General features: G+C 37.6%; 1 protein-coding gene and 1 pseudogene across 1 annotated transcript; both read left to right on the forward strand.

Moving 5' to 3' along the window:
• The first annotated feature begins 409 nt into the window (after positions 1–409).
• LOC143597081 (phenylalanine N-monooxygenase-like) lies at positions 410–988 on the forward strand. Its single transcript, XM_077075682.1, has one exon. The coding sequence runs from the start codon at positions 410–412 to the stop codon at positions 986–988; it is 579 nt and encodes a 192-aa protein (XP_076931797.1).
• Positions 989–19,010: 18,022 nt separating this feature from the next.
• On the forward strand, positions 19,011–20,489 carry LOC143597091 (receptor-like protein kinase FERONIA pseudogene; annotated as a pseudogene).
• Positions 20,490–20,706: the final 217 nt, after the last annotated feature.

Here is a 20,706-nt window from a genome sequence, read left to right on the forward strand (position 1 = left end):
TACATGAACAACATCATGAACTAAAACAAGTGAACATTCATGAATAATATACTATGAACTAAAACACAGTGAACATGAACCAAAACACAAGGTAGAAAATCACAAATTAAAACACAACGAAGAAATTATCAGGATCCGTTGATCGATGAGAGGATTCAACAATGGAAAGAGGGTGTTAGGACCGAACAGGATGACTTGCTTGACGTTTTCATAACTCTTAATGATACTCGACTAACCGCCGATGAGATTAAAGCCCAGATCCTTGTAAGATTCAGAATATATATATATATATATATATTGTCTTAGAAGATATTTATCTTTGTTTTGTGTAATATCGAATAGCTTTGGTTTAGTACAGGATCTAATTCTAGCAGGTTTTGATAACGTTTCAAATAATATTGAATGGGCAATGGCGGAAATGATGAATGAACCGAGGATATTTGATAAAGCTGTTGGTGAGCTCGATTTTATGGTTGGAAAGGATAGACTTGTTCAAGAATCTGATCTACGAAACCTTAATTACATTAAAGCCTGTGTAAAGGAAGCTTTCAGGTTGCACCCAATTGCACCTTTCAACCTTCCTCACGTGACAACCGTTGAGTCTACTGTTGCTGGATACTTGATACCCAATGGTAGTCATGTGTTAGTGAGTCGCCTCGGCCTAGGGAGGAACCCTATGATTTGGGATGACCCATTGGCATTCAATCCAGACCGTCACATGACAAGTGATAAAAATGTGATGTTAACTGACAACAAGCTTCATACCTTTTCTTTTAGCACTGGTCCACGTGTATGCCCTGGGATGTTGTTGGGCTCAACCATGGCTACAATGCTTTTAGCTAGACTAGTACAAGGTTTCACTTGGGAGTTGCCACCTAACGAACCACAAGTTGATTTGGAGGAGAAGTGGGATGATTTAGCCAAGGCTAAGCCATTGTTGGCCATAGCGAAGCCTCGTCTGCCTTATCATCTTTATCCCACTTGGTGAACAGGCTATACATACAATTATATCATCATTGATGCGATATATTAAAATAAAGAAAAATCATATTTTAATAATCTTAACTACGACCTATTGACTGATAATAATCGATGCTTACACTTTGACCAATGATAATACTAACTTTCACTTTTGTTGTCAATAATAATTCTGGTAGCTTAATCACCATAGAATTATACTTGATTTTCACTCGATTTTTCTCACTATGATGATTATGAACGAAGTGGAGAAATTGACAAGCAAAATCAAGTATAAATCTTATGCAATATGAGTATAAAATATATATATATATGATCATTATGCTACCAGGATTGTTTTTGGCAAAACAAGTGTAAGTTTATATTATCAATGGCCATACTATAAGTATGAATTGTTATTGGTCATCATGTCATAGTTTGGATTATTAAAAATCAATGTTCTAGGTCATCAGGAATAAAATATTATGCTTGTGCAATTGTACATGACTAAAAGAATGGTATCACATTGATTGATAAGTAATAGATCAACAAGTCGGAACCAAGGCATTTGATGCTCTTTGTGTATTAAGGCTTTCGTTTGTTTCCATTGGTGCTTGTACGTACATCGTGAATATTGCCTCAATATATAATGGTTTAAAGAATATATAAAATCACATTGAAGTCCCAAGTTCAAACCTTGGGCATAGAGTTAGTTTAGGAAAAAAATGGTGTAACATAAAAGTAGTGTAGTTTGACATTAATTAAAAAAGAGAACATTTAAATGCATATCTAGTTTGACATTAAAATTAAAAAAGAGAACATTTAAATGCATATCAATTAAGTCACATCTGTCTTGAGGCGAAGGCAGTGGCATAGAGGGCAGGGAGGGGTTGTGCCCCCCCCCCCCCCCCCTTGATTTTGGGTCTAAAACTGGATATGTAATCCATGCATTTATAATTATACTCACGATGTAGGGGTGGGCAAATTAACCGCCATAACCATTAACCGAATCATAACCGACATAATCAAATCGATTTTAAATGATAACCGATGAATAAGTTTAATGACTTTTTAAAAACCGCCAAATATAGGTCGGTTTTGGTTAAATATGGTTCTAAAACTATCATAACTGAACCTCTTCATTTATTTAATTGTTAATCAAGAAATAGAGGTTTAAAAATTGGAATTACTGCATGATCGGGATATTTATTTTTTGATCTTTGTCTGTAGACATTTCATAACCTATCTCTACACCTACTCGGGTAATAAATATTGGTGGGATCTTCGCAATCAGTGTAACAATTAGATATATTCCATTATTCCTTCCAATTCCATAATCCTTTTTTTATACCATAATTGATTGTTGTGGCTACACATATATAGAATTAGTAGGCATAGCTCATGATTCTGTATTGTCTTGTCGCAAATTAATATGTAATTGATATGAAATTACTGATTTTTATTTATACATTGTTTTGATCACGGTTAACCGACTCACTCAAAACTGCTTAACCGAAGCCACCATATCGGGAAGGTTATAGTTATTCATTAACCGACATCGCGGTTATGGTTATGGTTTTAGGCCAAAACCGTCACAACCTGACCCATGCACATCCCTACCAGGATGTATTTGTTTGACACCCCCCCCCCCCCCATTCAAAGCCCATATTTGAAAGCCCAAAACACTAATAAAAACAATAATACGACATTAGGATTTGGGAAGCCGGCATTTGATTTCTTGAACTTTGAGACTGGAAGAGCAATGGTCGAATAGTAGGGATGTTCACGGTTTGGTTTGAAGCCGTGAAACCGACCAAAGCAGTCATCGGTTTGGCTTCACGGTCGGTTATGGTTTGTATATTTCGGTTGGTCGGTTTCAAAAATTTCAAATCGTAGCAAACGGTTTGGTTTACGGTTTAAACAAAAATCGGCCATATAAAACCAGACCGGACCGTATGATAAATAAATTTATATGTATTTATATATTTTATTATTTTATAGTAGGTATAAATTATTTTCTTTGCATTTGGGTTTAATTGAAATGAAATGAAATAGATAAACTGTCAACTGTGCTAAGGATCTTCGTCACCGGGTTCATTGATGGTAAAATACTAAAATGGACTAACAAGCTAATCTCTTTCACTCATGACACGTCATTTTATTTTTACATACTGCTTGTTTACTATTTAACGTCTAAATACTTGCATAACTATCTTTGAGCTGATTGACCTGTTTGACTTATAATAAGATTAATTGCTTTGCTTATCATTCACAATTCTTTTCACTACTGAATTAGAACAATATGTCATGTATAAATCTACAAGCACCGTAAATTTATGGTAACACTTTGACAAGCCAAACTCAAAGCGTGAAACCAAACCATTGGTAACGGTTTGGTTTGGTTCGGTTTTAATTTTCAGCCTTTTGGTTTTGGTTTTCGATTTCAGAAACCGTTACTAACGGTTTGGCTCACGGTTTGAGCTAAAAACCGTTCAAAACGGACCGTGAACACCCCTATCTAATAATACAGAGCCAACGATTGGCAAAATAGAGAAATATTTGTATTATAAATAATGGAAAAAAATAATAATGAAGGCAAGATTTCAGATTCTTTCATTTTTTCTACTAAAAGGTTTGTACCAAACCATTAATCTATTATTTCCATTAGTTTATGTTTGATGCTGTGACATTTTCAGTTTAGATGATTTATATTATATATTTTTATGTTTGATTACTAAACCAACTGACAAATTAAATTAGGGTTTATTGACTTGAATATTTAATTTTTATACATGTTTATATAAAAAAAACATGGGAAAGATGAAAACAATTCATTCTTTTTTCAACCAAAAGGTTGAAAACGATATTGATATTGCTAATGAATTGCTAATGAAGAAAGTAAACGTCACAAAGCTTCAACGAGTGAGCGCGAAAAGAATGAAAATCAGCAAGAACGTAATAATTTTGATTTGAAATCAATAATCGATGAATTTAAAGACCTTAAAGGTCGTCGGGCTCAGTTGAACGTTTTCTTCTTTTTTCGTTTATGTGTCAGAAAATGCTATTTTTTTTGGATTTATGGTCTTTTTTTATTAAAAAAAATTAGTTGGTTTATATTTATAAAGTTATAATTAATGTAAAATTTTCGAAACCCCAAATATAATTTTTCAAGTTCCGCCATTTACAATATACCAAATTATGACTTTTTGCTCGGGTTAGTTGTTCCAATTAATTCTCATTAATTTCAGCTGTTGTTGGAACTTGTTTTTGTAATTTATTTATTTTAGTTTTATTTTGAGTTTGCTTAATGGTGTGTTTGAATTCTATTTATGATGATGGATCTTGAAATTATCGCGGTTTTGCTTAATGGAGCCTTAGGTAATACGCTATGCTCCTTAAGAGGCATTTTCCGTCACATGATCATCACTCTTTTTTTGTTAAAAAAACGTGTAATTGTTAATGTCCATTCAATCATTATCACTTCAAGCCATATAAGGTTTTCTTGTAAAAATGTCATGCCCTTAGAATGCCCCATAAAGCCAGGGAATGATGTAGAGGCCTTATTCTCCCATATCAGTGGTGGACCCAGAATTTTTTGCCAATAGGGTCCCAATTTTTTAAGTTAACAAAATTTTCGGGTCGGTCGTTATTCGGGTCGGGTCGAGGCGATGACCATAATATAACACGAAATTATGGTGTCATCGGAAACGAGTGAGTAGAAAGAATCTAGATTAGAAACTAGATAGAATATAGACTTTTAATTCATTTTTATTCATACCCGAAAAACATAAACGTAAGCTATATATATGATCTTACATACATGATCAAACATGAAAAACTAACTATAACACAAATAAATTATTAATTATAATATACATAAGCAAGATAAATAGTAAAAGAATATGCAAAACCCATGTTACCAACTTACCATATATATGTTGCATGGTGACAATGACTATATGGGAGAAACTAACGAAAAACACAAATACCCTAACTAATATTGACTAGGATATAAAAAAAACAAAGTATAATGAGGCTTGAACTTGCAACCTCTCAAAGGAGCACTAGGGATGACAATGAAACCCGAACCCGATGGAAATCGAAACCCGACATAAATGGGACGGGTAATACCCGACCCATTAGGGTTTGGGACGAGTTTGGGATTAGTTTAAAATTTTTCACGGGTTTGGGATTTCTAATATACCCGATTACCCGATAACCTCAACCCATTTACCCGATCATATACCGATGTACATGTTATAGCTTATTATATACACACACACACACTATATTCCAAAAATATTATTTTTCAAAACTTATTTATGTTAATTATTTAAGATATTTTATCTTTATGATTTTGAGCAGGGTATACTCGATGGGTATTTTATCAAAACCCGATAGGAAACCCAAAATCCGATGGGAAAACCCGAAACCAGACGGGTAATTTCCCGATTAAAACCCGACGGGTTTGGGATGGACTTTTATTACCGGGTATGGGTTTGGGAATACCTAAACCGACCCATTCCATCCATACTTTCTACTAGACCAGTTCAGCCTTAATAGTATGGGTTCCAAGAATTAATTTTTATGGGGTCCTTACAGAATTTAATATACCGACTCTAAGTAATTTTTAAAAAATATTAGTGTCCCGAGACCCTGATAGGTTCTATGTGAGTCCGCCTCTAGCCCCTATAATACCCAAATCACGGATGCTCTGAATTTCTTGGAAAGAATTATGAGGAAAACAAGAAAAATAAAAAAACATAAATTGTTATGGCATTGATAGATTGATACGCAACCCTAGTTTGGCGGATGGGTACATAAGACGAAAATTTAATGACGACTCTAAGAGAAATTATTCAAGATTTTAAAGTATTAAAAATATACTTACATAACCTATTATAAACTAGCTAGTTTACAAATACTAATCATCTAAGTCCATTTAAATCAATTAAACAAATAAGCTCATCTTACACAACTAAACAAATAAATTTGTTTTAAACTGTACATTAAAAATTAAGGGTAAAGTTAAAACACAATGGGAGACAAAAATGAGAACTGTGAGAAGGATTTATAACCATAAAAAATATCCCTTAAAAATAAATTAAAAAAAATAATAAAAAAATCATAACTCAAAATATAAATAAAAATAAAAATAAATTAAAAAGCTAAAATGTTTCCACCATCATTCTCGTTAACAAAATAATAAAAAATACATAAATTTTTTGACGAAAAGACACAATGACAAAAGTGAACAAAAGACACAATTATACGAAAGAAAGACATAATAGATTGCAAAATTTAACACAATTCAGAACAAAATATAGCACAATGTTGAGTAATATAACACAATATAAAGAAAAAAAAGACACAATGTTAAAGGAAAAAAAAACACAATGTCAAAGAAAAAAAAGACACAATCAATGACGAAATAAACACAAAACACAATGATAAACAAAAAGACACAACGACTTTTTTCACTTATCATTGTGCTTTTTTTATGAGAACGAGAAAGACGGTGGAAACATTTTTATGTTTTTGTTTTTTTCGTTTTTTTATTAAATTTTGAGTTATGATTTTTTATTTATTTATTTTTTAAATTTTTTTAGAAGTTCTTTTGTGTGATTACAAATTATTCTCATCTTTTATATTTTTGGTCCTCTTTATATAATAACTTAGACCCTAAAAATTAAAATTAAACCCAAATTACCAAATAACCACTTTAAACAAATATGCTCGAACACCATTTAACCCATAAATAGCAATTACGAAATCTACCTAATAAAGGAAAAAAGCACCATTTTCTAATTAACTGTCTTAACCACAAGATGAACATGAGTAAATAGAGAACACACATCCGATTCAAACCTGGCTCCACTATCCCAAGTCTTGAATTTGATTCTAAACAGGCTGCAAAACCTCAATTCATGTATTCTTCAAAAACTTTTTCTCGAATATTTGCTGGATTATTAAATAATAGCCAAATTATTGATAATTTGACTAGATAAACAAATTATTTGCTCAATTAGTTGATTAATTGCTACTATGCTATATGATTTAATTTTTATAAGTTACTTTAGCCTATTTTGGAATATTTTATTATAGTAGCTTGAAACTTATGAATGTTTTTGAGTGATTTGTAAAAATAAAAAGTTAGCCAGAAAATTTGGTTTTATTAATCACGTGAACTTACCTGACTACTCGATCGAAAATTTTAATATTTAATAAGAGACAACTGTCTTTTAAAAATTTCCGACCCAATTACAAAAATTTCTAGGCCAGTAACAAAATTGATAGCATGCTAAAATTCATCAAATGTTTTCCATCCTATGATTTAATCTCAAAATCATTAAGACACGTGATTTTCATTTCCTTATTTCTAAGCCATTTTTCAGTTACTGACTTAAGATATATTAATAATAATTGTGATAATAATAAAATAGGTAGTGTCCTCGACTCTTGAATGTAACATTCATATATTCTTAAACTTGAATCCACGTTTTATTACAAAAACTGGGTCCAACTTATTTTTAAACTTATACACGTAAACAAACTATAATAGCTAACAAATTATCAACTTCACTTAATTACAAGTCTTTACCGCAGAAAATGACACTATGACAATGGTTATTATAAGGAACACAATCATCCAATTCTAACCGAGCTCTACTATCCCAAGTTTCTAATCCGATTCTAATCAGATTGCAAATTCTCAGTTCATGTAATTTTTGAAAACTTTAATTTTCTCAAATATGTACTTTATAATTTGATTAATTGCTAGATTTTTAATTATCTGATTAGATTATTGAAAGAAGATTAGATTATTTACTTTATTATTTGATTATTTTTTACTTTTTCTAAACTATTAAATTTAAAAAAAAATATTTTAGCATACTTTGGAATATTAGTTTAGTGTTAGCTTGAATTTAACTTGTTTGTTCATTGAGTTTAAATTTGTAAAATAAGGAAAATTTGAATATGTAGGAACGATTTCTCAAGATAAAAGGCTGGACAGAAAGTTTGGTTTTTATCTCTTTGTCATGTTGATCACCTGAACCAACACGACGGACCTGGATATAGAAAAATATTATGCAAGATAAACAACTAACCCTTAAAATTTTCCATGGTCTAGAAAAATTTGAGTTCACCATTGGGTACCGGCAGTAGCTCAATGGGGCCATGAGGTATGAGCTTCGTTAACAATGATATATGTACACACGGCTGTAGGTTTGCTAACATTGACATTGATATGATGAATTCAACAACTGCAGGCCCATCTGATGTGGTTGACCAGGCCCAGGAAGAACATACATCGCAGGACCAGAATCAAAGACCGAAACGGGCCCATCGTTTACCAGCTCGTTTACAGATATGATGCAATCAAATCTGAATGATTCCAAGAGATCAAGCAGATTATTTGCTTTCCATATTTTAAGTTATTTGAATTTCGTTTTTTTGGTTTAAAGATTTGTTTCTTGTTGCTTAAGTTTTCTTTTCCTATAAGTACTCGTTTATTTGAAATAAAAGTTATCAGAAAGAAAAAAATTGTCTCAAGTCCTTGCTCTTCTTCTCTATTATTCTTGGGAGACTGACCATCTCGAACACGATCTTAACAATTGGTGCTTTCATCGCCTTGCTCGATGCCTCCCCGCCGTGACCCAACACTGGAGGAGAAAGTCGCCGCCCTCGGAGAGGCATCTCTACCGCCACCCAAGAAAACAAACTCTGTTTTGAAACCCTCACCGCCCAACTCCAGGCTCAAACCGAGCAAACCAACCTCATCCTCACTGCCATTAACAGAACTGACGCCAAACCTCCACCACAAACGAACGATTTCCAGCCCCGAACACCTACGCTTTTTCTTCTAACCTTTGATGGCACCAACCCCTTGGATTGGCTCTTTCAAGCTGAGCAATACTTCAGGTTCTGCAATATTTCCCCGGCTAATCGCCTCACCATGGTTGCGTTTAGTGTCTCGGGCGACACCCTGCTAAGTTGGTATAAGTACCTCTCAAATAATCATCTTCTCACCACGTGGGAAGCTTTTACTCGCCAACTTGAACTACGTTTCGGACCCTTCTTCTATGAAAATCACCGGTCAGCCTTGTTTAGGGGTGAGCAAAAAACGGTTCGGAACCGTCAGAACCGAGGAATCGGAACTGAACCGGTGCCTCAGAACCGCTAATGTATGTACCGGTTCGGTTCTCGGTTCTTAGAATTTGCATTAAACGGTTCCCGGTTCGGTTCCGGGTAAAACCGGCGGTTCTAGACTTGGAACCGAAGAACCGGAATATTCAAAATGTTTTAAATAAATTTACCAATCCCCATTTTTTATAGAGTAACTTATTAACCGGCGTCCATTCAATCATTTTTTTAATTCAAATCTTCTTTCTTTACGTTCAAGAACTAGCAACCATGATCAATTTTGATCTAAGCTATCAAGGTAATTTGATATAAAATGATATGATCTTCCATTAATCTATCGTTGCTAATGATATATTTAACTTCAACACTTAGGTTTTAATAAAAAATATAACGGATGTTCATGTTGTAATCTAAATTAGTTTTACTATGAAAGAAGACATATAATTGTATAAACTTGTTTTGCATTTTGCAAACTTTGCATAACTCGTTTGATAAATAAATGATCGAACCGGTTCTAGCCAGAACCGGCTTTAGCGGTTCTGGAACCGAACCGGTTTACTATAATAGGTTCCGGTTCCGTTCTATTTTTCACTCATTTTCGGTTCCGGTTCGATTCCAGTTCCGGTTCGGTTCTCGCGGTTCTGAACCGTTGCACAGCCCTAGCCTTGTTTAAACTTCGCCAGACTACCACGGTCATCGCGTATGTCACCGAGTTTGAACGACCAAGCAATTGCATAGTAGGTTTATCGGCGGATGTCCTCCTTGATTGTTTTCTCTCCGGTCTTCGGAAAGATATACAACAGGAACTTGCTATACTTTGTCCCCAAACACTTCACCAAGCCATTGTATTGGCTAGGTTGCTTGAGGATAAACTCAATGACCAACGTTATCGTTCAAAACCCACTCCACTATACCGTCCTACCACTGCCGTTACACAATCATCCTCCACAACAGTCGCCTCCAAACCAACTACCACACCCATCCTTTTGACACCCACCGCCACCACCTTACCGGTAAACCGTCTCACCCCGGAGGCTATTTAGGAACACTGAGCGGCCGGTTTGTGTTTTCGATGCCCAGACAAATACCACCCTGGTAACAAGTGTAACCCACCGTAATTTCATTTGCTTGTCGACTACGAAAACCCACCAACCGAACAACCATTATTTGACCTATCCGACGATACACCCGACACAGCAAGCATACCCGACCCACCTACTAATGGTGCAACCCATCCACTATTTCTTTCGCTATCACCAGCCGCCATCCATGGTCTAACCTCGCCTAAAACCCTACAACTAACGGGGTTTATTGCGGGACACCTGGTGACCGTCTTAGTAGACTCTGGGAGCACAAAAAACATCATTCAACCAAGGATCGCCACCTTCTTACAACTTTCGGTCGACACTATTCCACCTTTCTCCGTAATGATAGGTAACGGTGCTCTACTCCATTGTGTAGGCTATTGTCAACATGTTCATGTCACATTGGCAAAACAAACATTTGACATTCCGTTTTACATCTTGCCCATTGAAGGTGCAGATGTGGTTTTGGGTGTTGCATGGCTAAGTTCCTTGGGTCGCATCACTGCCGATTACTCGCTTCCCTCGATTTCATTCCATCATCACAACCAACACCTTACCTTGACAGGGGAACCACTCGCCGCGTCGGTTACACCGACAACCATTCATTCCATGATATCAAAAGGTGTTATTGCTTCCATGCACACATTGATTTTTCAACACAACATACCACATCCTGAAACAATCACCCCTACACATACGGATCCATCTATTGAAGTCTTGCTACAACAATTTTCTCACATCTTCCAGACCCCTACTACACTTCCCCCACCCCGCCCTCAAGACCTTCACATTCACCTCCTTCCAAATAGCAAACCTGTCAATGTTCGGCCGTACCGATATCCACACTATCAAAAAGATATCATGACCAAACTCATCAAAGAAATGCTGGTTGAGGGTGTCATTAAGCCAAGTACGAGCCCATACTCTTCTCCGGTCCTCCTGGTTCGCAAGAAGGACGAGATTTGGTGTTTTTGTGTTGACTATCGTGCTCTTAACGCTATCACAACCCGGGACCGTTTTCCTATTCCCACTGTGGACGCCCTCCTCGATGAACTTCATGTCGCCTCGTTTTTCTCAAAACTTGACTTACGTGTTGGGTACCATCAGCTACGGGTTACACCATTAGATACACACAAAACCGCTTTTCGAACTATCGATGGCACTATGAGTTTTTGGTCATGCCGTTTGGCCTATCCAATGCACCATCCACTTTCCAAGCTTCCATTAATGATCTTTTTCGGGATAATCTGAGACGTTTTGTCCTTGTCTTTTTCGATAATATATCGGTCTATAGCAAAACACGTACCGAGCATTTAAAACACCTTTCTCAAATTTTCACCACTTTATCTGCTCATCAGTGTTACGCCAAGTTGTCTAAATGTGTTTTTGGCGTTCTGGAAGTCCAATATTTAGGGCATGTTATCTCCTCTAACGATGTGACGACTGATATTGCCAAAATCGAGGCTATTCAATCTTGGCCGATTCCCACGACTCAAACAGCGCTTCGCGGTTTTCTTGGTCTCACCGGCTACTATCGTCGTTTCGTGCAAAGGTATTCCACTGTTGCAAGCCCGTTAACTGATTTATTGCATCACAACCGCAAATTTACTTGGTCCACAGACGCCCAACATGCCTTTGAGCTTTTAAAAACGACCATGATCAACCTTCCAACTCTCTCCCTACCAGTTTTTTCGCAAATCTTCGATGTTACGACAGATGCTTCCGATTTCGGTATAGGAGTTGTTCTTTCTCAAAAGGACAAGCCTATTGCTTTCTTTATAAAGAAGCTTAATAAGAAAATGTTGGCTGTATCGGCGTATATACGGGAACTCTTCGCGATTACCGAATCGGTTAAAAAGTGGCGTCATTATTTACTGGGTTGTCGTTGTCGTGTATTTACCAACCAAAGAAGTCTTCGCCACCTATTGACGCAAGTTATTCAAACTACAGAACAACATAAATGGGCAAGTAAGTTACTTGGGTATGATTTCGAAATTCATTATAAACCGGGAAAAGAAAATAAAGTCGCAGATGCTTTGAGCCGTATTGACACCCTTCACATGCTTACCGTTTCCACCCCGGTTTTTCCTTGGTTACATGAGCTACGTGATTATTATTCCACATCCTTTGTTGGCCGGAAATTATTCACAGATCTCCTTGAGTCTATAGACCCTTGTTACACAATTCATGATGGCTTGGTTTATCACAACCAACGTCTACTTATTCCGGAATTGCCGACTCTTCGCCTCAAGTTGCTACATGAGTTCCATTCAAGTACATTTGGGGGCCACTCGGGCATCACTGGCATGATTAAGGGGGTGTTTGTTTTTTCTTCAAACATCTTCAAGGGAGCTAATGTCTGCAGGCGCGCAGACATTACCCTTGAAGACTGTTTGTTTTTTTTCTTAAAACAGATCTGAAGTTATCTTCTTTCATCTTAAAAGAAAAGCAAGGAAATCTTGCTTAAAACATCTTCACAAAAAAACCCTACTCTTCTCCCTTTGCAGCCACCCTCTCATCCACTGCTCCTACCACCGTCCGCCAACACCACCACCCACCGTACGCCGCCACCACCACCCCCGTACCCCGCCGCCACCGTCCACCACCATCCACCGCCACCACCACCGTCCACCACCCACCATCCATCACCACCACCGTCCACCACCCACCATCCATCACCACCACCGTCTGCCACCACCACCACCATCCATCACCGCCACCACCACCATCCATCACCCACCACCACCACCATCCATCACCGCCACCACCACCACCATCCATCACCGCCACCACCACCGTCCACCACCCACCATCCATCACCACCACCGTCCACCACCCACCATCCATCACCACCGCCGTCCGCCACCACCACCACCATCCATCACCACCACCGTCCGCCACCACCACCACCATCCATCACCACCACCGTCCACCACCCACCATCCATCACCACCACCATCCATCACCACCACCACCATCCATCACCCACCACCACCATCCATCACCACCACCGTCCACCACCAACCAAAACCATCCATCACCACCACCCATTGTCCACCACCACCATCCACCGCCACTACCCACCGTCCGCCGCCACTACCACCATCCACCACCACCACCTTCCACCACCCACCAAAACCAAATCGGCATGGCAAGCAAAGACTAAAAACTAGATGTAACTTGAATAAATGACTTCTATCTTGTGAGATAAGTTTGACAGTTATGCAGACAGTATCAGCTTATAAAAACAAACAGTCTTATATTTTCAGCTTGCAGATCTTCAGACCACATCTTCAGTTGCAGACATGAAAACAGATGAAATCAGCTTGCAGACAGTTTATGTCTGCAAAAACAAACAGCACCTAAATGTATGAACTCTAACTTTTCTTGGTCCAATTTGCGCTCAGAGGTTACTCGTTTCGTTTCTGAGTGCCATGTTTGTCAACAAACGAAATACTCTACCAAAAACCCGTATGGTCTCTTACAACCGCTTCCCATTCCTAACCAAATTTGGGAGGATATTTCCATGGATATTATTACAAGCTTGCCACCATCGAACGGAAAAACCGCCATTTGGGTTATTGTGGACAGATTCTCCAAGTTTGCTTATTTTTTCGCCTTACCATCGCATTACACAATATTTAGCAACCATCTTTATGGATAATGTATACAAGCTGCATGGGTTACCAAAGAGTATTTTGTCTGACCGGGATCCTCTTTTCCTTTAGTTGGTTTTGGACCGAACTTTTTAAAGCCATTGGTACGTGCTTGCTTCATTCTACAGCTTACCACCCCAGACCAATGGTTAAACGGAGATCGTCAATCGTACCTTGGAAATAAACAAACGTGCTTGCTTCGTTGTTTCTCTTGTGATGAACCCAAACGGTGGACTAAGTTTCTCTTCTTAGCTGAATTTTGGTATAATTCTTCTTACCATAGCGCTATCGAGTTGTCGCCATTTCAAGCTCTTTACGGGCGACCCCCGCCCTGCATTCCGCATTACACTCGATCTGATTCAAAACCAAAGGCAATTGATGACTCAAGGCAGCTCTCAAGAAAACTCGTCAGCGAATGACAGATCAAGCTAATAAACATCGCCAAGATATAGTTTAATGTCGGAGACCGGTTTTTGTTGAAACTTTGCATGTACCGCTAGAAGACTGTTGCTAATAGGGCTGTTGAGAAGTTGAGTCGCAGGTACTATGGTCCTTTTACGGTTGTGGAACGTATTGGCAATGTGGATTATAGGCTTGCTTTACCGATAGGCGCCCAAATTCATCCGGTTTTTCATGTGTCTTTACTTCGTCCTTGTAAAGGGGATTGGCTGTCTGATAATGTACCGCTCCCTACGATTTACTTGCTCCTACTACCAGCCTTGCGGACAAGGCCGTTTTCGAAGAGGGGGATATTGATATGATGAATTCAGCAACTGCAGGCCCATCTGATGTGGTTGACCAGCCCAGGAAGAACATGCATCGCAGGACCAGAATCGAAGACCGAAACGGGCCCATCATTTACCAGCTCGTTTACAAATATGATGCAATCAAATCTGAATGATTCCAAGAGATCAAGCAGATTATTTACTTTCCATATTTTAAGTTATTTGAATTTTGTTTTTTTGGTTTAAAGATTTGTTTCTTGTTGCTTAAGTTTTCTTTTCCTATAAGTACTCGTTTATTTGGAATAAAAGTTATCAGAAAGAAAAAAATTGTCTCAAGTCCTTGTTCTTCTCTATTATTCTTGGGAGACTGGCCATCTCTAACACGGTCTTAATAGACATCTTATAAACATTTGAATTATTTTAAAAATCATTCTGCCTTTTTGAACTGCATGTAAACATTGAAAATCTTAAGGTTGAGCATTATCATTTGTATGTTTCATTCACACTAGCATAGATATCCCCTCCTTTCCCAATCAAAAAAATTCTTAAGATTTTTATTATAGGAATTTCCTGATCGCACTCTTTCTTGCAAATTCAAGGCATTTTCTTTGACTATGTGGTTGCTAAGCAAATGCTCCACTTTACCCTTAATTTCTCCTCGTGTGACAATACCTCTCTCATCTTTGTTCAAACCCACGCCAGTTTTCCAAATATCACATATGTATGTTTTATTAAAAAACCGATCGGAAACGTATGGCCACTACAAGAAAAGAATGTCATTTCTTACACATTCCATTGTAGAGTTCCAACCACAATGAGTCATGAAGCAAGCCACTGACCGATGGTTTAGGACCCCTTGTTGAGGTGCCCAGCTGATCACTTTCCCACGGGTGCCTATTCTCTCCATGTAATCACTTTGATACACATAGTTTATACTGCCGCTTGTTCCAGGTCTAGCAACCCACAAGAATGGCATTATGGTATCCTCAAGTCCTAGAGCCAGCTCTTCTAACTCCACCTGGTCAAAATTTGTGAAGCTCCCGAATGCCACATAAATGACATGTTGGTTGTTGATCAAGCCATGTTAGGCTTGTGGAGTCTTCGTGCCAAAAGTGGTCTACTTGTCTTGTGGATTTGTTGATCTTCTTGCATCACACTCCCAACAGCAAAACATCATGAAAACTTAGCAAAATGCCCAATAAACTGACTAACTGCACCCTCAGTTGCTGAAACAAACCCAATTTCGTTGGACCACAAATTTCATAGAAACCAACATAAGCAGCCACAACGGGGATCCCTACATAACTGTCCAAAGGAAAAACAAAATGAAACAATCTATCAAATAATACTACTATAAATTACTTCAAACAAATATAAACCTCATTTCAAACCAATAAAAATTTTCAAAAACCTATATCAGTATGAATTCAATATAAAAAATACATCAAAAATTCAGATATGGTTATACAAGCATCAAAAGTCACATCCAAACCCTAAATCTCATTCCATCTTAAAATTTCAACAACTTAAACCTAATTCACTATATCAAAACCTTCACAAGAACACCCAAGAATTGTGAGACTATTGGAAAGTTGAAAACGACTCTTCGATCAGACCCGGGCAGCTTCAATTGGGCCTCTTCAAACACTGATTACACCTTCAAAACATGGATCAGTCTGTTGATTATCATCATTAGCGAATATAATAATGCCAAAAAAATACCTCTTGAAGTCTCGATTTGAACCCTAGGCCGACTATTCTTCACCCTTTCTCGAATGTAACCCAAAACAAGTGCAATACATTTACCATTTGATTGATTCCTACTCCCAATAATCGATTTAAACTGTAAATCTCTCAAGGTTTGAGGATTTGATGCAAAGCGTTTGCATGTATGAGTGAGCAGGGGTGTTCAAAGTCGGATATATGGAGTTTCAGATATCCGAACATTGCGGATAGTAGTGAATTTCACTATCTGAATCTGAATTCGAAATTTTGGATATCCCGAAGTTTGGATATCAGAATTTTCAGCTTCGGATATCCAAACGGATATCCGAATTTTGAAAAAATATAATTATAAAAAAATTTAAAGAACAACTTTCAAAAGCATTTAGGATATCAGAAATATCCAAAAAAAAAATATATAACTACTATTAATAAAAAGATAAATGTATTTAATAAAAGAGAGAAGTAGGAAAATTTTGTAACAAGCTATCTTGTGTGATGCCAAGCGGCATTGAAAAACCTTTATTTATTATATTGTATAGATTATTATGATTATTATTATTTATTTCTTTTAATAAGGGTGCTTGTAAGTGGAAGTATGGGTAATTGCTTAGTCACGTCCCAAGGTCTAGAAGGCGGATGGACAAGCCATGTTGTGAAGCTACAGTCTGACGGGTGGGTTTGTCTTTGCAAACCGTGGAGCAGACGATCATGTGGGCCACACCTCCTTCTCACGCACATACATATATATAAACTTAATATTTTTTTAATTACACTAAAAATCATTACATTTTCTGTCTTCTTTCAATTAAATAATACATTTTTATACCTATATCATCATTTTTTTCATTCACTCACAACTACTTTCATATTATATTAAAATAATATATGGTATGAACAGTGAAACCATAAATTTAAATTTCACCCATGGTTGTAAAAATCGCACCTAGGCGCCGAGTACTCAACGAGTAATCCCCGAGTAATCCCCGCCTAGGCCGAGTTCTCAGTGAGCCATCCCCGAGTACTCTCCGACTAAGGCCGAGTACTCACCGACTAAGGCCGAGTACCCCCAACTCCCCAGTCGACCGCCTAGCGACTTTTACAACCTTGATTTCACCTATAACATTTTCTCTGTTCTCTATTCACAATCGCATTCTATAATTTGCCAAACCCTCACATATTTTTAGGGCATGAGCTGTGAATGTTCTAACATGACATATATATATATATATATATATATAGAGAGAGAGAGAGAGAGAGAGAGAGAGAAAGAGAGAGAGAGAGAGGTCTGAAAGAAATACATTGAAGATGCTCTTATATGATACCGATCGATTACCCGTTTACCCAAATATGCTCTTATAGAGGTAATCGATCGGTATCAAATATTTGTTAAGCCTGAAAAATATTTATTCAAATATGGATTAAACACTTGTACACCAAAATTAAATTGATTGTACATCTTAATTTTAATACTTTTTCTTGGTATATTACCGTATTAAACACTTGTACATCAAAATTAAATTGATTGTACATCTTAATTTTAATATTTTGTTTTGTTTTTTGGTAAATTACCATCGTGTCATTCCTATAACTATTTTAATATAGAACAAATATATTCTTTATTTTATTTATTTATTTTATATGAAAGTGTATGTTTTAATTTTAGACCACTTCAATGTTTAATCCGTAGCCACACAATCAATTGCCCATTTCTAACGCACAAGACCAGCAAAGACGAAGACTTTCCAAGTCTACTGTTATCTTAATAAAGCAATATACCAGTCACATGCTATCAAAATATATAAAATAACATTAATCAATTATCTAGCCCGAAGGATTGATGCTATTCAACCATCATGTTTACCTTCGGCTTACCATTCTTTTTTCTGCTCTTCTACACCCTTACCACCACCGCACAACCATACAGACCCAATGATGTTATATTTATAAACTGTGGTTCAGAGTCCAAAGTGAACCAAGGATGGGTCGGTGATGAAAAATTAAGATTTGTGCCTTCTAACATTAGCACCACCTCCTTCTCATCCACCATCGCCCACCAAGGCCTAGTGTCTTCCGTTCCCCTAGTCCCTTACTCCACCGCTCGATTTTTTTACTCTTCTTCTTCTTTTACCTACACATTTTGGGTCTCCCCAGGTCCCAAATTCCTCCGTTTACATTTCTATCCTGCCACCTACTCCGATTTTAACACCGAGCAATCTTTTTTCTCTGTGTCATCCAATGGCTACTCTCTTTTAACCAACTTCAGTGCTTTCTTAACCCTATCGTTTTTGCAAAAGACGCGCAGAGCGTAGGCGCCCTGCTTTGTCAAAGAATTCCTTATCAATGTAAATGATGGACAACCCCTAAACGTTATGTTTACTCCATCCCCTAACTCATATGCCTTCATCAATGGTATTGAAATCATTTCAATGCCTCTTCATCTGTATTTTGAGGCTAACAGCCTCAAGTATCTTGGGATACTTAACGGACCTGTTGTTGATAACAACACGGTACTTGAAAATATTTACAGGCTAAACATAGGTGGGAGACAGATACACGTTTACGACGATACTGGCATGTATCGGTCATGGGATCAAGATGGTGAATACATACATGGAGAAGCGAATGTGTTAACGCAGGTTTATCATAGTCCGATCATGTATAGCTAGGAGACACCCAAATACACCGCACCTGAGCTAGTTTATCAAACACAACGGAGTATGGGCGATGAGGCGGACAAGTACAATTTGACTTGGATACTTCCGGTTGATTCTGGATTTTATTACATGCTTCGGCTCCATTTTTGCAACTTTATAACATACTACCAAAAACCCAGTCAGGTTTTCTTTACAATTTCCATTAATAATCAAACTGCTGAGGTGGAGGTTGATTTATTCAGTTGGACTAACGGAAGCGGGTATCCTGTATTTAAGGATTACCTTATATATGTCGAGGATCCTAATCACTCCCGAAGCAAGCAAGATTTGCGGGTAGCCATGCATCCTAAGCTCTGGTCTGAACTATATGGTGATGCTTATTTGAACGGTTTGGAAGTCTTCAAGCTAAGCATGAATAGAAGTCTTGCTAGCCCAAACCCAGAACTTAGTATTAAACCTGCAAAAGGGAACAAAGAGAAAACTCCATGTGTCGTGATAATTGGAGTTGAGCATGGATTAGTCTTGTTTTTTATTTTAGTTATTGTAGTTGTTTGCAGAGGAAGGCGAGTCAAACATTTTGGTGTCGCCGCCGACATGTTATCATCTAAATGCCATCGTTTTTCACTTAAAGAATTGAAAGCTGCTACCAATGAATTTAATGACAGTTTTGTCATAGGCAACGGGGGATTTGGTAAGGTGTACAAGGGGTACATGAACAAGGCTCCAACAATTGTTGCAATCAAGCGACTCGACTCATCATCTAGACAAGGTTTTCAAGAATTCTGTACAGAAATCGAGATGTTGTCAAAACTACGCCATGTGAATCTAGTGTCCCTGATTGGATACTGTGACGATGAGGAAGAGATGATACTGGTATATGATTACATGGCGCACGGGACTCTACGTGAACATCTCTACAGCACAAACAACCCTCCTCTGTCATGGAAAACACGTCTCGACATATGCATTGGCGTGGCCAAAGGGTTGCAATATCTCCACTCGGGTGGACCACGTGCAATAATTCATGGTGATGTCAAGTCCACAAATATCTTATTAGATGACGATTGGGTGGCTAAGTTGTCTGATTTTGGTTTGTCAAAGCTAGGCCATGAAGATCAGTTAGAAACACATGTTGATACGGTGGTGAAGGGTAGCTTGGGGTATGCTGACCCTGAATATTGTTGGACACAACAACTCACGAAGAAGTCGGATGTGTACTCATTTGGAGTGGTTCTTCTCGAAGTGTTGTGTGCAAGACCTGTTATTGATGTGGGGTTGAGAGACGAGCAAGTGAGTTTGGTAGAATGGGGCAAGATTTGCAATCAAAAGGGAACCATACAAGAAATTATTGATCCAAAACTGAGTGGTGAGATCGCACCTGAGAGTTTGAGAAAGTTTGAACATGTAACAAGTAAATGTTTGCTTGAGGAAGGGAGTCAGCGACCTGCAATGGAGGAGGTAGTTTGGCGACTAGAGTTTGCATTACAATTACAAGAAGATGATGAGAAAACGAGTGATATTGGCAGAATTAAAAAAAATTAAGAACTTTCGATTATAATAAGAAAGTGTGATACTGGCAGAATTAAAAGAAATTAAGAACTTTCTATTATAATAAGAAAGTGTGAATAGGGCCTAGCAAAATTAGTTTTGGTTTATACAATGCGACCACAACATGTTAGTTAAGGTCAAGAAATCGATACTCGAGTTAATTGAGATCGGCGTCTAAGGAGTTAGGAGTTGGCGATCGGATCAGGCAGCG

The sequence above is a fragment of the Bidens hawaiensis genome, unplaced genomic scaffold, assembly GCF_021521415.1.
Source record: "Bidens hawaiensis isolate Kalapana, Puna unplaced genomic scaffold, B.hawaiensis_p1.1 tig00001758_1, whole genome shotgun sequence".
Taxonomy (NCBI): Eukaryota; Viridiplantae; Streptophyta; class Magnoliopsida; order Asterales; family Asteraceae; genus Bidens; species Bidens hawaiensis.

Coding starts and splice junctions, on each gene's coding strand:
- LOC143597081 (XM_077075682.1), top strand. CDS start 410: ATGGCGGAAATGATGAATGAACCGAGGATATTTGATAAAGCTGTTGGT.